At 54.0% G+C, this 17,232-nt stretch overlaps 1 protein-coding gene across 2 annotated transcripts; it reads right to left on the reverse strand.

Annotated features, from left to right (window-relative positions):
- Positions 1 to 177: 177 nt before the first annotated feature.
- Positions 178 to 17,223, reverse strand: LOC146334004 (AP-1 complex subunit mu-1). 2 transcript variants are annotated; one of them, XM_084825110.1, is made up of 12 exons: positions 17,082 to 17,223; positions 14,460 to 14,616; positions 12,766 to 12,833; positions 12,288 to 12,418; positions 11,586 to 11,733; positions 6,238 to 6,364; positions 4,565 to 4,707; positions 3,929 to 4,000; positions 3,062 to 3,220; positions 2,616 to 2,741; positions 1,487 to 1,562; positions 178 to 1,112 (listed from the first exon to the last, which is right to left on the reverse strand). In XM_084825110.1, the coding sequence occupies exons 1-12, from the start codon at positions 17,121 to 17,123 to the stop codon at positions 1,090 to 1,092; spliced, it is 1,272 nt and encodes a 423-aa protein (XP_084681236.1). In that variant the 5' UTR covers positions 17,124 to 17,223; the 3' UTR covers positions 178 to 1,089. The 2 variants fall into 2 exon arrangements, with proteins under 2 accessions (XP_084681236.1, XP_084681235.1); XM_084825109.1 differs by lacking the exon at positions 17,082 to 17,223 and adding an exon at positions 14,958 to 15,254.
- Between the last annotated feature and the right edge of the window lie 9 nt (positions 17,224 to 17,232).

Genomic DNA, 17,232 nt, shown 5'->3' on the forward strand with positions numbered 1-17,232 from the left:
CCTGCTCTATGACCCATTGTCCAGCTAGACACTGCTACTCTCATGTCCCCCGCTGTGCCCCCCCGGAACCAGTGGAGACCCCACGGCCCCGACCTCGCCTGGGGACCGTTCCCCATGGCGACAGCAGCCCTAACCCTCCCTCATCCCCTTCTAGCCACGCCCGCGCAGCGCAGCAAGAAGTCTCCAGCACTCTCACTCAAGATGCGGAATAAAGTTCAATTTATTTCAAACAGACTCACAGGCAAGACAGACAATGACCTTTTGCAGGCATGACAGCAGGAGAGCGGGTGGGACGGGGGGCAGTGCCGGTCTCATGCCTTCGAACCAATTTCTGCGGGTGACCCCCCCCGCCACCCCAGCAACGGCACTGCGTTTTTCACACAGAACCTTTTAACTGCAACCGCAGAAAATCCGCTGCCCACAGCAGCCCATCCACAAAATGCGGAGTGCCATCAGCCCGTGCAGGGGAGGGGGCTGTGACAAACCGCTCCACACACAGAGGCCGTTGTGTTCCCAAACTCGTCCGTGTTTTTTAGAGTCCGCCTTTTTGAAAGCAAAAGAATCCCTTGCCCTCCCATCAGCTGCAGCAGCAACACCAGCCCGCCCCAGCTGGGCACTATCGACGAACAGGGCGGCACTCCAGAACACGTGCATCCTTTGGGGCCTCCATTCTGGATCTGCATTTCTTCGCAAAAGAGCTCGGCCCGCTCGATAAAGCTGGCTTTCAGGACGAACGTCAAGCTGGGATTCGCTGGGATTCCCTTGCATCGGCAGCAGGCATTTCTCCGGCGAGAGGAGCTCACCCAGCACGCGCAAAGCTTCAGAGAGCGGGCGCAGAGGTGTGCCTGGGCTGCTGGAACACAGAAATAAGACTGGCCAGGTTTTCCCTGAGGCCCGTTCCTGGCCTCAGGGCAACAGCGACTCCTAACATGAACAACACTGAACAGGGCACAGAGGGAAGGGCAGAAAAGACACATTCACAGGCTCTGATGGGCGTGGCCTGACCCCCTCCGGCCAGACCCCCAGGCCCAGATGTGGTCCTCGGCTGGAAGAGGCACAGCTGCCGTGGCCGTGGCAGCTGGGTCGGCGTTACTGCGTCCGCAGTTGATAATCTAGGGCAGACAAGGCGGTGAGTGAGTGACGCGGCCAGGAAATGGCTCTTCCATGCTGAAAGTACCCCGCCCCAATCCCTGGCCAAGCAGGAGTTCCCCCGGGGCACTGCCCGGCACCCAGCCCCAACAGCTGATCCAGGGAAGGGCGCACACCAAGACCCCCACTGCTCACACTGATGCAGCCACTTTTTTTTCCTCCCCCCCCCTTTGTTTCCTTTTGTTGAAATTGTACAATACGTTGCTTTAAAGGACCCCCGTTCTCTGGCTACACAGCCAAGCTGAGTCTGCCCCGGCACCCAGCCACGTGGGAACCACCTGCCCGCCGGGGCGCCTGGGAGGGGCGACAGAGGCTGGCCAGGGGCCTCCTCACCCACCTCCATTCTGGGTGATGTAGCGCACCCAGGGCAAGGCTTGATAGCCGCTCTTCTCAATTATCTTCAAGTAGCGGACCTGGAAAAGGGACAAATGCAGAGAAACGGCCACGATGTGGGCTGAAGACTGGCTGCCTAGGCCTTTCCTTGCGTTCGAAGCTGTGTGTGCGTGTCCCTGTGGGAGCCCCTTGTTAACTCAGAAGTATTTCAAGATGTCTTTTTCTTTAAACTGGAGGCCTCGGAGGAAGGTAAAAGTCATGAGGGGTGGGGGACTGCCCTGGAGCTCCCTGCCCCATGCGATTTCTCCTGTAGTTGCATTTTCCACCCAATTATTATTTTCTCCCCCCTTTATTTTTCCAGGGTTACAGCCTGGTGTCTTGGGGGCGGGGTTGTCCCAGAAGCTATTTTCCCTGTTCTTTTCCTACTGTGGCCAGTGACAAAACACTCATTTCACAGAAAAGTAAACTGGGAGGGTCAAAGAGAAGGAATCTGCCCAAGGTCCTGGCTGCAAAGCGACGGCGCTAGGAGCAGGGCCCCCAACACAAAACCACTAGTTCGAACCCAGGGCCTTCTGCTCCACTGGAACCCCATTTCGCAACAAAGCAAATGAGTGAGGCTAGAAGACAAATCACTTGCCCGAGCATCTGAATTCGTAGCCGAAGCGGGAGCACAGCTGCAAACACAAGCCCACCCCTCCCAATGCACAGTTCTCTCTCACTCGGAATCTCCTTCCCTCTCTCTCTCTCTCGCACGCACGCATGCATTAAGGGGTGAGGACATTTTTCCTAAGGTAAGGAGCCATTGGGAGAAAGGCAGATGCATTTTGGTTGGCTGTGGAGCCAGTGTGGCGTAGTGGCGAGAGTGCCAGGCTGGGTGCCGGGAGATCTGGGTTCGAGTCCCCACTCGGCCGCGGAAGCTCCCTGGGTGACTTTGGGCCAGTCACGGCCTCTCAGCCCAACCTCCCTCGCAGGGTTGCTGTTGTGAGGATAAAACGGAGGAGTGGGAGGATTATGTACGCCGCCTTGAGTTCCTTGGAGGAAAAAAGGCGGGACATAAATGTGATAAACAAATAAACGAAACCCAGCAGGGCGAAGCACACACAGACACACGCACAGGTGAAGTGCTGACTCACCTGGATACCAGAGGTGGTGAAGTACGGGATCTCGAACTTCACGCTGATGGGCGGCTTCCCCTCCTTATCCTCAGCTTCCACGCTGGGGAGCCCAAAGTGGGCCCGCATCAGGTACTCCTTCCCACCCTGCAGGGAGCAGCAGGTCAGAACTCGCACCCCATCAGAGCAGCAGTTCCCCGGCCTCACCAAGACCACCCACCCAGCGGGACCCTGGCTGGGCGCAAGGCTTGAGGGGATCTGTGCCAGCTGGCCACACCACCTGGGCAGGGCAAAGCACGGCCCCAGCCAGGCCAGCAACCAAAGCCCATGGCCTGCTTTGGAGGGGCCGGCCGGCCTAACAAAGAGCGGCCCAAAAGGTTTCCGCAGAAGCCCCCCCAACCGCACAGAGACCCCCTTCTCTGTGTGCCCGGCCCTTTCGAGGCGCCCTGGCAGCCACGAAGGCTCACCGGGAAGGACTTGACCGACCACACGATGGCGCTGTTTTCCGGCACCCACTTGACGCTCCCGACAGTTGTTTTGAACTTGGGTGAGTCGGCGTCGTTCGGAACCGGGATGTGGATCTCCACGTTGTTGGCCGTGGATCTGCGCTTGAACTGGCTCTTGGCCTAAGGAGATCCAAGCCCCGGTTGGCAGCCTGTCAGTTGGTCCCCGTCTCTCCACAGCTCAGTGTGCAAACATATTAAGAACACCGCTAGTGTGCAGGAGGGCCTTGTCAGCAATACAACGATGACATTTGAAAGCGGAGCCTCAGACTGAAATGGGCACATTGTAAAACATCACAGCTTTATTCCTTGGCCGGGCGCTTGAGAGTGGTTCCGTGGGGCTCCGGAGCAGGGCAGGCTTAGTGTGAACAGCATCAGGTACCCTCCGGGCCAGGCTCCAAGAACAGCACAATTCATTACCAGTGTTTACTGGGCCCGGAGGCAGAGCGCAGCGCTTACTGGGTACCCTGAGCCCTCGGAAACCAGTGGGGCTTCAGAGCAGCTTCGGTGGGCTGTAAGCCAACAGAACCCATTCCCTAGGACGGTGGGGGGCTCTCCCACACTGGGGGCCTTCAAGACGAGGCTGGACAGCCTGCTGTCAGGGATGCTCTGACTTGGATTCCTGCATTGAGTAGGGGGCTGGACTCGATGGCCTGGTAGGCCCCTTCCAACCCGACTACTCTATGATTCCAAGAGACCTCCGCCCACCACGCCCCCAGTGAACAGGAGCCACCAGCGTCCAAGAGGTCTTTGAAGGGACCCATTTGAACGTCCTTGCTGCAGGCAGGAGAGGATGGGAGAGGTGGAAAGCCCTCCCTGGGCGCCACTGACCTTGATCATGTACTCGATGCGACTGTGGGAATGCTTTTCGATGACCGACTCGATCCAGATCAGGGGCTTTACCTGCAGGGGAAAAGAGATAGACATGATGCTGCACTGGTGCCAGGCTGGCGGGAGGAAGTGTGGCCTCTCCATTGATTCTAGAGAAGAGGGAAGGTCCTGCCAGCAGAACGCGAGAAACACCAGCAGAGCCGATCTGGTAACTGCAGAGACACTTGCTTTGCAAGATGAGGCCCGACAGCCATCTGTCGGGGATGCTCTGACTTGGGTTCCTGCACTGAGCAAAGGGGGTTGGACTCTTATGGCCTTGTAGGCCCCGTCCAACCCGACTATTCTCGGATTCTATGATTCTATGAGGGAGGGAGGCCCCACAGAGGCTCAAAAGCAGCCCCGTGGCTCCAAAGGACGTCTGCACCGCTCCACGCCCAGGACTACCATTCTTCACGGCAACAATCCGACACAGACAAGTCCCTGCTCCGTTTCCCGCAATCCATTCTGCTGGTCAGGCTGATGGCAGCTGTCCGCCCATCCGGCCCGAGTGAGCACGGGAAGGCACTTGGATGACATGAAGCACACAGAGCACGCCAAGGCAGGCCTCGGCTTGGACCTCCAGGTCACCAAACTCACGTGAGTATTGAGGCGGTAGGACATGAGTTCAAACTCCCCATCAGGTGGGATGAAAGAAATGGTCCGGTCATTTTCAAAGCGAGAGAGACGGACACATTGGTGGAATTTCACATCTTCCAGTTCCACGGATTTGCTTTTGCCACCTGCCAGGAAAACAGAGAAGGTCCTGTCACAGTATCGGCAGCAGACGGAACCAAGCGGAAGGCGTTCCCCAGAACAACAAGCAACTGTGCCAACGCCTTCTCTGTTCCTGGCAACACATTCACACCCCCTCTTTACCCCATTGGGAGGCTCATGCCTGGCCACATGTCTCCCATGATGCCCTGCGTGCAAACACACCTCTCCACACAAAAGAAGTGGGCACCTACTCCTGGAGAGAATACTGGGGAGGGACAGAGGGGACCAGTCTGGGCTCATTCCCCCAGGGGAGCAAGAGCAGCATTGTCTCCCCCTGCCCTCCCCGCAACGGTGAGCTTTTGTGATTAAGGGAATAACAGAAGGCAGAACGACGCTGGCCGAGACAGGGCACTTCTGGAAGGATCCTGCTCCTGGCGGGGGGGGGGGGGGGCACATGAGAGCCCCACAAGGCCCCCACAGTAGCGCTGTTCAATGACTGGACAGCCGTCTGTCAGGGATGCGCTGACTTGGATTCCTGCGCTGAGCAGGGGGTTGGACTCGATGGCCTCGTGGGCCCCTTCCAACCTGACTATCCTAGGATTCTACGAGGGACACTGACCTTTTACAGCCCAGGGGCAGAACCTCTGCCAGCCCGGGGGCCGAATTCCATATTGGAGAAACTCTCCCGAGCGGCTGTGTCTCAAAGGTGGGAGGGGCCACAGGGAAGAGGGACGGGGCCAAAATACCCACACACTTCAACTCAGCACTCTGCCCGCCACTCAGGCCCAGAAGAAGCATGTCAACCTTTGAGAGGGGGCTGGGGAGGAGCGGTGCAAAAGCCAGTGTGGAGGTGGGCCTGACTAGGCCGGTAAGTAGTTTGGCTCAGGCGAGGTGCCTGATGGGATTGAGAGAGTGTGCATGTGTCTGACCATGAGACGGTAACTGTAACTTGCTCATTATAAGCAGGAAATCCCTATCCGTCAAAGTAGCTCATCCCTGAAGAGAAAGCGGCAGCTGTTCTGATGAGGCTGTTGCTCAGCGAAATGAGCTCCTGAGCATGTGTAGTGTATTTCCTTTGTTCTCCAACTAACAGTCCATATAACAGTCCACATAAATGGCTGTTTCTTGTATTTGAGGACAGCCAGTTTCGACTGACTCACCCACAGCTGTGATGGACTTTGACCAATTCCTAACCTGTTCAACTGAACCAGGAAAACATGCAATAATTGGTGGTGGCGGAAAGGGGGTGGGGCCAGGGGAAGGGGTGGACTTCCTGGGGACCCTCAGAGGGCTGGATTGGGACCCCAGGTAGGCCAGATTTAGCTCCTAGGGCTCAGGTCCTGCACCCCTGATTTACAGGGACCTAACTGAGAATGACATGAACCAGTTCAGGGCTGGTTTGGGACGGGGGCAGGGAGAAGAGGCTAGTTCTCATCCACCCTCGAAGTGCTTCTGGAGTCACTAGCCAGGATCCATTTCCCCCCAAAGAGCCCTTCACCCCAGAGGAGCTCCTGCAAAGAACCCACAACACAGAGAGCTGCTGCAGACATACTCACGGCCAGTGTTATCAAAGAGGACTTTGTCATTCAAGCCCAGGCGAAGCTCTGGCATTCCAGACAGGAACACCCTCATCTTGATGGACCCCACGATCTCGCTGCGCAGAACATTCCCATTGGCACTCACCTGGAGGGAGGAGGGGGAGAGGAGTCACGGAACAGCGACTGGGACTCTGGTGCCGAGAGGCAGAGGGGCTCATTCCCACGGACTCAGTGGCTATCAACAAGCAAGAGAACTTGTCACAGGAGCCCCAAAGACGGTTCTGGGGGGGACTTCTGAATGGCCAGTTTAGTTCTTTCGTGTTCTCCCTGTCGAAGTGCTACAGAGCTTAACGCAAAATGCACAAACAATACAACCACACAGAGCTTTGGCTATTGGGCAGTTTAGAAATGTAATAAATAAAAGGTTATTTCGCTGGTTGGGAAAGTGATGGACTTGGGGGGTGGGGAAGCACGGTTAATGTTTTTACTACGAAAAGTTTGCTTTCATGGATCATAGAATCATAGAATAGCAAGGTTGGAAGGGGCCTACAAGACCATCGAGTCCAACCCCCTGCTCCATGCAGGAATCCAAGTCAAAGCATCCTTACAGAATCACAGAATAGCAGGGTTGGAAGGGGCCTCTAAGACCATCTAGTCCAACCCCCTGCTCAATGTAGGACTCCGAGTCAGAGCATCCCTATAGAATCATAGAATGGTACGGTTAGCCTACAAGACCATAGAGTCCAACACCCTGCTCAAGGCAGGGATCCAAGTCAAAGCATCCCTGACAGATCAAAGAATTAGGAGCTCCGGGCAGGAGACGAAGGGAGGGCTAAAGGCAGCAGACAGGCAGAACGGCACCAAGACGGGGAAGGATGTGATTGGCGGGAATCTTGCAAGGCTGACAAGGCAGGGCTTTGGACTACATCCTACAGGGAGGGAGGGTGTGTGTGCACCCAGAGCTAAATGCTGAGCCAAGGATATGGGAGCAGCACAGATGTGATCAAGGTAACAGTGGTGCCCAGTAATTTGCAGATCAATACAGTAGTGAAAACAGGAAGGACTTGAGGGAAATGGGTTTCAAAGAGTTCCAGGAACCACTGGGCAGGATCCCATAGCTAGGAAGTCTGAAGGTGAAAAGATCTCAAGAGGGATAGGAGAGTCTGAAAAGGGCCATGCTAAGGCACAATTGCAGAAGGAAAAATGAGAGCCGGTGCTCTCTGACAAGCGGGGACTTCAAAGCGACATGTATAGGAGATGGAAGGGCGAGTACAGCGGAGTAGCCAGAACCTGTAAGGAAGGTGAAAGCTAAAAGAACAACAAGGAAGGAGCTGATGCTTGGGGAAAAGAGTCAAATGTTAACAGGTGTCAGGATGGAACCCAGGCTTCCTGGTTTGGTTTCAGATCCTGAGTCAGATTCAGAGCTGGAAGAAGCCCAATTGAGATCAAGAATGGGGGAGGACATTCCCCAAGACCCTCCAGGAGTCAGGGATGAATATTGCCAGGAGCTTATCAAACAGGAGGCCTAGGTTCGGAGACCATTGTCCCCCTCCCCACACCCCCGTAGGAACTCAGCCTCTGTCGGAGGGGGCGGAGCACCAGAATTGGCAGATCCAAGTTTAAGCGGGTGGAAATGGGAGGTGGTGGGGAATTGGCTGCATGTCAGAAGTTGGGTCAAGAGGACCCTCCCTGAAGGAGGACTCCAGTAAAAGCCCGCCAGGCAGGGCAGGAAACTGTCCATTTAGGCAATAGGCAATTGCCTTGCTTCATTTTGTCAATTAGGCTCATAGGACAGCTCCTAGCCTTCACAGACACTACAGGTGTGAAGACATGTTTTAACCGAATAAAGACTTTGTGGACTGCACAGCGTTGCCTCGCTATTTGTTGGGAGGGCTTGAAATCCTGACAACAGGTGACAGAAAGAAGGCAGAATGACTCAAAACCTATTTTGCCTCCGTGTTCTCCTACAAGGGGACCTGGACTGGTGCTTGACCTGGGAAAGATAGGACAAAGGACATGCAGTGGGACTTGCTATCCAGAGTATGACAGTCAGACAAGCTGACAGTCAGACAAGCTGACAGAGAAGACCTGGCTATTTTCAAGGAGTTCCAAGTCTCCAGGGCCAGATCAATTACATCCCAGGGTGCCAAAGGAGTTTATGGACATTTACCTAGGGAGGCAGTGGGCTCTCCCACACTGGAGGCATTCAAGACGAGGCTGGACAGCCATCTGTCAGGGATGCTCTGACTTGGAGTCCTGCATGGAGCAGGGGGTTGGACTCGATGGTCTTGTAGGCTCCTTCCAACCCTACTACTTCCAACCCTTCCAATCCTACAGTGTGGGAGAGCCCACCCATTGCCTAGGGAGATGGTGGGCTCTCCCACACTGGGGGCATTCAAGATGAGCCTGGACAGCCACTTGTCAAGGATGCTTTGCCTTGGATTCCTGCACTGAGCAGTGGGTTGGACTCGATGGTCTTCCAACCCTACTATTCTGTGACACTGATAGAAAAAAAATCTAGGAGAGATGATTAAGGAGTTGGTCTGTCATCCAGAAAAGGGCCCACCATGGGTTTGTCCAGAATAAGTCAGGACAAGCCAAACTTACCTCCTTTTCTGATAGTTACTAGTTTGGCAGATTACAAGAACGCCATGGACACAGAGTGCCTTGATTTCAATGAAGCATTTGACCAGGCCTCCCATGCTAACTCTCTTGACAAGATGGCAAAATGCGGGTCACAGAATCATGGAATAGTAGGGTTGGAAGGGTGCTACAAGGCCATCGAGTCCAACCCCCTGCTCAATGCAGGAATCCAAGTCAGAGCATCCCTGACAGATGGCTGTCCAGCCTCGTCTTGAACGCCTCCAGTGTGGGAGAGCCCACCGCCTCCCTAGATAATTGGTTCCATTGTCGTATTGCTCTTACAGTCAGGAAGCTTTTCCTGATGTTCAGCTGGAATCTGGCTTCCTGTCACTTCAGCCCATTATTCCGTGTCCTGCACTCTGGGATGATCAAGAAGAGATCCTGGCCTTCCTCTCTGTGACAACCTTTCAAGGACTTGAAGAGCGCCATCCCATCTCCCCTCAGCCTTCTCTTCTCAAGGCTCAACATGCCCAGTTCTTGCAGTCTCTCTTCATAGGGGCTTGTTTCCAGTCCCCTGATCATCTTTGTTGCCCTCCTCTGAACCCTCTCCAGTTTGTCTGTATCGTTCTTAAAGTGTGGTGCCCAGAACTGGACACAGTACTCCAGATGAGGCCTAGCCAGTGCTAAGTACAGAGGAACTAGTACTTCCCGGGATTTGGAAGCGATGCTTCTATTCATGCAGCCCAAAAGAGCATTGGCCTTTTTTGCAGCCACATCACATTGTGGGCTCATCTTCAGCTTGTGATCGACAACAATGCCAAGATCCTTCTCGCTTGTCGTGTTGTTGAGCCACATATCCCCCATCTTGTAACTGTGCATTTGGTTTCTTTTTCCTAGGTGCAGAACTTGGCATTTATCCCTGTTAAATGTCATGCTGTTGTTTTCTGCCCAGCGCTCCAGTCTATCCAGATCACTTTGAATTTTGTTTCTGTCTTCCAAAGTATTAGCTATCCCACCCAATTTTGTGTCATCTGCAAATTGGATCAGCATTCCCTGCACCTCCTCCTCAAGTCATTCATAAAAATGTTGAAGAGCACTGGGCCCAGGACTGAGGCCTGTGGTACCCCACTCGTTCCCTCTCCCCAGTTTGAGAAGGTCCCATTGATAAGCACTCTTTGAGTCCAATTCTGTAGCCAACTGTGGATCCACCGGATCGTTGTTTTATCTCGCCCACTTTGAGCTAGTTTGCTCATCAGGATATCATGGGGCGGACGATACTACAAGTAGATAGATCCACAGCTGGCTGGGCAGCTGTACTCAGCGAGTGGTCGCGAAGGGCTCCATGTCCATCGGGAGGGAGGTCTCAAGCGGGGTGCCACGGAGCTCTGTCCGAGGCGTCACACCACTCAACATTTTTACGAATGACCTGGACCATGGCATAGCGTGGCTGCTTATCAAATTTGCAGATGACATGATGTTGGGAGAATAGTCAACGGAACACTGGACTGAAACGAGCCAAATGAAATGCAACAGAGATCAATGTCAGGCCCTTCATTTAGGGATGAAAAGCCCTAAAGCACACGTGTAGGATGCCAGAGAGCTGGCTTGGTAGCTGTACATGGGAGAAAGGCCCAGGGTGGGTCACAAGCTGAACATGAGCCAGCTAAAAAGGCGAAGTCAGTCTTAGGCGGCATCAAGTCTGGCCACATTTGAGTACTGTGTCCAGTTCCGGGCACCCCGTTTTAAGGACAATGACAAGTTGGAGCATGCCCAGAGAAGAGCAACCAGGACGGTGGGGAGCCTGGGACGTGAGTCCTCTGAGGAACGGTTGGAAGAGGAGTTGGGTCTGTTTAGCCTGGAGGAGACAATTAAGGGCAGGCACGACAGCAGTCCTCAAATATCTGAAAGGCCACTGCACAGAGGAGGGAGCGGACTTGCTCTCTGTGGCTCCCAAGGGCCGAGGGGTGGAAGTTGCAGGGAAGCAGATTTCAGCTAAGCGTCAGGAGAAATTTGCGGTGAGCCCTATTTGACAGCAGGATTGACTGCCTTGGGAGGTGGTGAGCTTTTTTGGCAGGAGGCATTTTAGCAGAGAGTGGACAGCAGCCTGTCAGGGGCACTGCAGGATTCCTGTCATGAGCACGGAGTCAGGCTAGATGCCCAAGGCCCTGTCTATGAGAATTTGCCTTTTATAATTTCTCAGTGTTTCACTCCACCACACATGCAGCCACAAAGATTGTAGATGAAGAGCATTGCATGTTGCTGTCCTGCAACACATGCAACAAACACTTGGCACGTGACAGGATCTGCTCCGAGTATCTCCACAACCCTCTTGCCTGCTTTTCCCCTGGAGTCTTCCCCCACTTTTGTCTGGCCTCCTGCAGTACAGAACGGCCACGTGACCCATCTGTGGCCCGGTTTCATGAGCGAAGTATCTGACCATTTTTGCCCTGTAAGGGGGGAACTGGAATTCACTGTAATAAACGCAATGAATAGATAAAGACCAGCGACTGTCCAAAGAGCCTTCCCAAGGAAAGGATCCCATCATGGTGGACCTGATTCTGAAAGCTGGCAGACAGCGTGGCAATTAGAGAGGCCCCCGAGCATGTTGTTTACCCGAGTACAGCGACTGGTGCTGGGCCGGGGAACAGAGCCTCTCTCAGCCTGAGCGCTGATGCCACTCAGAACACACGAGACATGGGGCCACGGGTACCTCAGACAAGGCCAGACGATGCATTCACATTCATGCTTTAAGGGCCTGCAATTAAAAAAAAACCTGCACACACCAAGAGATTCACAGATTCTATGACGTCCAGGAAGACCTCATTTTTCCGGTACTTGATCCCTTCAGACCGCCACGACACGGCGTTTGTCACAGTGGCAGGAGGGCGCGGCGCTCCAGTTTCTAGTTTGTGGCCTTCTTGCGTTATGTACCTTTACAAGCACAGGCAAGAAGTTCAAAATGTGAATATCTGGACAGTTTGGCCCTAGAGACACATTTAAACTAGACTGATACACGAGCCAGAAAATGACAGAGATCCCAGTTGAGTCAATCTCGGCCACGTGTCCACATTTCTGGTCAGGTGAACGTGTCTGTGCCAGGCAGACACACCAGTCAAGTGGAAACTGCTGACGCTGTCTGACAACAGTATCCTTCCTGCTCCCAAGCTCCTCTGCTATGGGTAAGGACTCACCAATTCCCCACTAAACACCACTGACACAGCAGAAACAAGGCACTTCCAACTCTTCACATGCTCACCGGTTCATGGAGAGAAATACCCTCCGTTTCATGGAGACGACACCCCCAAATACCATCCACCTGCCCTCTCCTACTGTGGAGCCAAGATCCGTGCTTCAGCTATCCTGTCCCGCTTCCCACCCTACCCTCAGTCACTTAACACTTACCCTCTGTCCCAGACTTTCATCTTCCAGTGAGCCATGTAAGTCTCTCTGGCTGCTACCCTTGAGGATCCAAACCAGATACTTACTCTTGTAAAATTTTGCTGTCAGTGGTCTGGGGATATCCAAAATCCATCAGCTCATCTAAGAGTTCATAAATGATCACAAAGTTGTCCCTAATGCTCTCTTCTTCCAGTTCTTTGAAATATTCAGAAAACACCTGAAACAAGGTCAGAAAAGAGCGTAAGTTTTCCAAGACCCATATATTCAAAGTGGCAGTGCTCAAAGAGCTTACAGCAAACTCTTCCCAGAAGAAGAGTTTTGTCAAGGAAACGACAGTTGCCCAGCCGCTTCTTGAAACGTAAGTGCTTCCACGCTGAGCACTGTCGCAAAGGGAGAAATACACTTGACCCCCCCATTCCTTCTCCAGACGGCAACCCCCCACCCCGCTGTTGAGACCGTTTCCTGCATTATACCTCGGCAACCAGGCACATGACAGATTCCACAGAGAAAACAAGAACAAAGCGCCACACACCTCTCTTAGTCAGGGAGCCTGAACAAACTCACCTGAACAACCTTGTATAGAAATGAGAACACCAAAGAGACACAGGCATTCTTCTTAGAGGTAGCAACCACTGGAACAGGTTCAGGAGCTTGCAGACATTTTCAAGTCATCATTTCTTATCTCTATTGTAAATGTTGCCACCTTGTTTTTAAACTGACTTGGATTCCTGCATTGAGCAGGGGGTTGGACTCGATAGTCTTGTAGGCCCCTTCAAACCCTACTATTCTATGATTCTATGAAACATCCCACAAACTGTTTAAAGATGTCACGTCTCAAGATCCTACTGGCAGATGCACTTAGTTCAACGGCATGAAAGCGGCTACGCCAGTTTTAGTAGAACACAAGCGAATGCAATTCTAGGCTGTATCAACAGAAGTACAGTGTCTTATCACAAGATATGATGTTTGTGATCTAGTCTGCTTTGGTCAGACTTCCCCTGGAGTACTGGGTCCAGTTATGGGCACCAGCTTAAGAAGGCTATAGACGAACTGCAACATGTTCAAAGAAGAGTGCTAACGTTGGTGAAGGGCCTGGAAATCCAGTCCTAGGAGGAAAGGTGGAAGGAGCTGGGTATGTCTGGCCTAGAGAAAAGACAATTGAGAGAAGACGTCATAGCCATCTTCAAATGTCTGAGGGCTGTCTGTCACAAGGATGAGGGAGCAAATTTATTTTCGTTTCCTCCAGAGGCAGGACCTGAACCAACGGGTTCAAAGTAAAAGAAAGGGGATTTTGACTAAAGGCTAGGAAGAACTTCCCGATTGTGCGAGCTGTTCAACAATAGGCTGTCTGGAAGGTGACAAACTCTTTTGCTATAGGGTTCTTAAGCAGAGGCTGGGTGGTCACTCGTTGGGGATGTCGCCATTGCAACGGAGTTCCTCCCTTGGCAGGGGGCTGGACTGCATGACCCTCGAGGTCCCTTCCAACTCGCAGGCTCTAGAGACAATCCACAATTGTCTCAATGTTTTCCTGACACTGGATTTAGCTGAAGGTGGCCAAGCGGAAACCTTTGCAACTTCTTCTCTGCTGGAACCTATCCCTCCAACAAATGCCTATGTCTGACTAGGTCGAAGCAAACCTCTCAGATGAATGGGCGAGTGATGCACAAGAGTTGTATGGAAGCTGAGCATGGACGGCCAAGCAGGCGTGGGGAACTGGGCTGTCCGTCTCTTGATTAGAGCAGGCATCTTATGTTTGATATGTTTTCGCAGGCATGCAAAAACTTTTTTGTTCCAGCAGGCCTTTGGACTAGTCTGGACCTGGGAAAATGCGACGTATGGATACCATTTTTGTTGTTCTGGTTGTCTTTTAATGTTTTAATATCTTTACAATGTTAATATTGATGATTTAATTATATTTTTAACTTTTATACAGTTGTATTTATATTTCTATTTATAGGTTTTAATTGTAGCAGTTTTAACGTTGTAAGGCCGCCTTGAGTCCCAGTATTGGGAAAAAGGCGGGATATAAATAAATATAATCATCATCATCGTCTTATGCAGCCATTTCTTGAGCAACACAACCCTAAAAAGTCTGCTTAAGAGGAAGGCTAAAAATGGTCACTCAGAAGTTGCCTCCTTCAGTTGTCTGTACCCAGATTCCTGCTCATCATTTCTGCTCTGATCACCACAAAGTCAGGCCTGTACCCTCATCCCGCTGCCTCAAAACTTTAACGGCCTCTTATTTTGACAAAGGATACAATATAAATTGTTGTGTTTAATCCACATAAAGCGAACACCTCCGTGAGCTAGAATGGGCGAAAGGGTCCCCTCTTCCTCCTTCTCCATAAGGATGGGCATGAAATGCTCCACTTCTGACATGTCCACATCTCCACGGTAATTTCTACAGATGAGAACCTAAAAACAAAGCAGGGCAGGATGGAGAGACAAGGCTGTTAGCTGCTTGAAGAGAAGTAAAGTGATGTTCTCCACCAACAGGTCAGCTCGTGCCCCTTCCAGTGATAGGCAGAGACCAAAAGCCAGCAGCCCATCCTCCCCTCTGGGCTCCTTGGGACTCAAAGAGGACCTTCCAGCCTTAGCCAGCCTTCTTGCTTCGGGGGGGGGGGGGGGGAGTCAGAGCCAAAAACCTGCAGGCATCTTTAGGGGTACTTACCATAAAAAATGCATTCTCTTTCCAAGAAAAGTACGGGGCTTTCAGCCTCAAGCTGCTCCAAGGGACAAAGGATTTGGGTTCTTACCTCTGTGCTCTGCTCTCAACTGACCCACTTGTCACCAAGATCAGAATGTGTGGAAAAGCAGCCCCAAAGTGTAAGCTCCAGGATCTCGTGGGCAAGCAAAACATAGGGAGCAATGTCCATCGGACAGCCACGTGACTGTTGCCACAAAAATAACAAAACGTGTCGTGGGGCACCTTAACGATGAACACACATATTCTGGCAGAAGCTTTCATGGAAGCTTTTGTCAGATGCAACTCAGCTGTCTGAGGGCAGAACCGTGTGGCGGCAGGAGCAGTCTGACCCTGCTGCCTGGATGTTACTTGTCCTTCTCAAATTTGGCCTTGGGGAGAGGAGTGGGTGGAAATGGGGGCTTCCTGGGCGGGGTTCCTCTCTAAGACAGCCAGAACCTCCGTAGAGACTCGGGCATCCTGCTGAGATGATGGTAAACCACTTCATTGGGACATGCTTGGATGCCACCTTTTACTATATCAAGTGCTTTTGGGAACTCTTTGTGGTGGAAAAGCAGCATAAAAACACAGACTCCAGGCCACAAAAGCTCAGGACCCGGTCTCCACTTTCTGCTTTCCCTGTTTTTTCCCTACTCCCAACAGCTGATGAAGCCCCCTGAGCGGAGCTGACTGCTAACAAGGTTTATGCAGTCCTAGAAGCTCTATGGAGCTTTGCACTGTTCTGCTCAACATCCCTCCATCCTTGCCAGCTGTCGGAGGAGGCACCAGGAAGCGGGGGGGAACGGGGCGGGGGGAGAAACAGAGACCAGGAACAGAGAACAGCAGAGAAAGAGAGTGAGAGTGGAGCAAGAAAGCAGATAAAGGGTGGACTCAAAGTATGTTAGAAATAGCGACTAGTGGGCGGGGGACAGGGAGAGAGAAAGGTGCCAATGTTTGTGGGGATCGGCCCGAAGAAAAACCTGCAGCTTGGGCTCCCCCACCCAGGGCATGCAGCGCCTGACATGTTTCCTCAGAGGCCATGTGGGACCCTTATTGGGGGCAAAGATGGCTCCCTACACCTGGCTTTGGCTGTAACACACAGGAAGCAGAGCAATACAATTGAACCAATGACGTAGGGAGGTGGTGGGCTCCATTCTGGAGGCATTCAAGACGAGGCTAGACAGCCATCTGTCAGGGATGCTTTGTCTTGGGTTACTGCATTGAGCAGTGGGTTGGACTAGATGGTCTCACAGGCCCCTTCCAGCCCTACTATTCTATGATTCTGTAGGGATGCTCTGACTTGGATTCCTGGATTGAGCAGGGGGTTGGACTGGATGGTCTCACAGGCCCCTTCCAGCACTCCTGTGATTTTATGAGAACGCCAAGCAGAATCTCCTCAGCACAGCATGGCTCGCAGGAGAGTGACTGGACCCCACCCAGGCAGTGGTATTTGACCTCCTGACAGCCAGGGCAGGCACCCTTTTTGCCCCCAAGAGCCTCCCCCACCCCCTCTCAAACACTCCCACACACAGCTTCCGCTCCCTGTGCGCCCAGATTCCCTTGCCTCTTCCCCCAGCACCAACCAGCAGGGTGGGGAGAGAGAGGGCAGTCCGGGCAGGGAAGTCCGAGGACAAAGAGGACCCCCCCGCGCGCCGCCGCTGCCTCCCCACGGAGGCCCCGCTCCTCACAGAGCGGGACACAGCTACTCGGGGGCCTGTGAGGAGGGCGGCCGGCTGCAGACGACGCGCCCCGCGCCCTCGCAGCAGCCGGGTGGAGGACGCCGGGGATGGGGGCAGCCGCTTCGGACCCGGGGCACGACCACAACGCCCGCCCAGAGCTCGGCCTCTAAGAAAAGGCGCCGCTGAGGAGCCGCAGTGCTGCTTCTGGCGCTGGCACGGGGGGCCGCGGCCGGGAAGAGCCGGCGCGGCATGCCAGGAAGGCTCCGCGCCCGCTCCGGGCCCCGGCAGCGAGCGGGCGCGGGGCCTCCCCCGGCGCAGAGGCCAGCTCGCGCTGCCCGGCGGCGGAAGCGGGAGGGCGGCTCCGAAGCGCCCGAGGAGCCCCGCGCCGAGGCTCCGCGCAGCCCTGTGGGGCCGGCGGCCCGCGCCGGCCTTCCTGCGGGCTCCCCCAGGCCGCGGGGGGCGCGGGCCCGCCCGGCCCGAGGCGCCCCGCCGCCGGCCGCGAGCCGGCCCGCCCTCACCTTCCCCTTGAGGTCCAGCACGTAGACGGCGCTGGCGGACATGATGGCAGCGAGCGCCGCGCAGGAGCCGCCGCCCCCTCCCGAGCCGCTGGGCGCGCTCGCATCCGCTTCCGCCGGCTGGGCGCGCACTTCCGGCGCGGCCGAGGCGGCC

Source organism: Heloderma suspectum, chromosome W (genome assembly GCF_057233095.1).
Source record: "Heloderma suspectum isolate Gila_16-S chromosome W, 16-S_ref, whole genome shotgun sequence".
NCBI lineage: Eukaryota > Metazoa > Chordata > Lepidosauria > Squamata > Helodermatidae > Heloderma > Heloderma suspectum.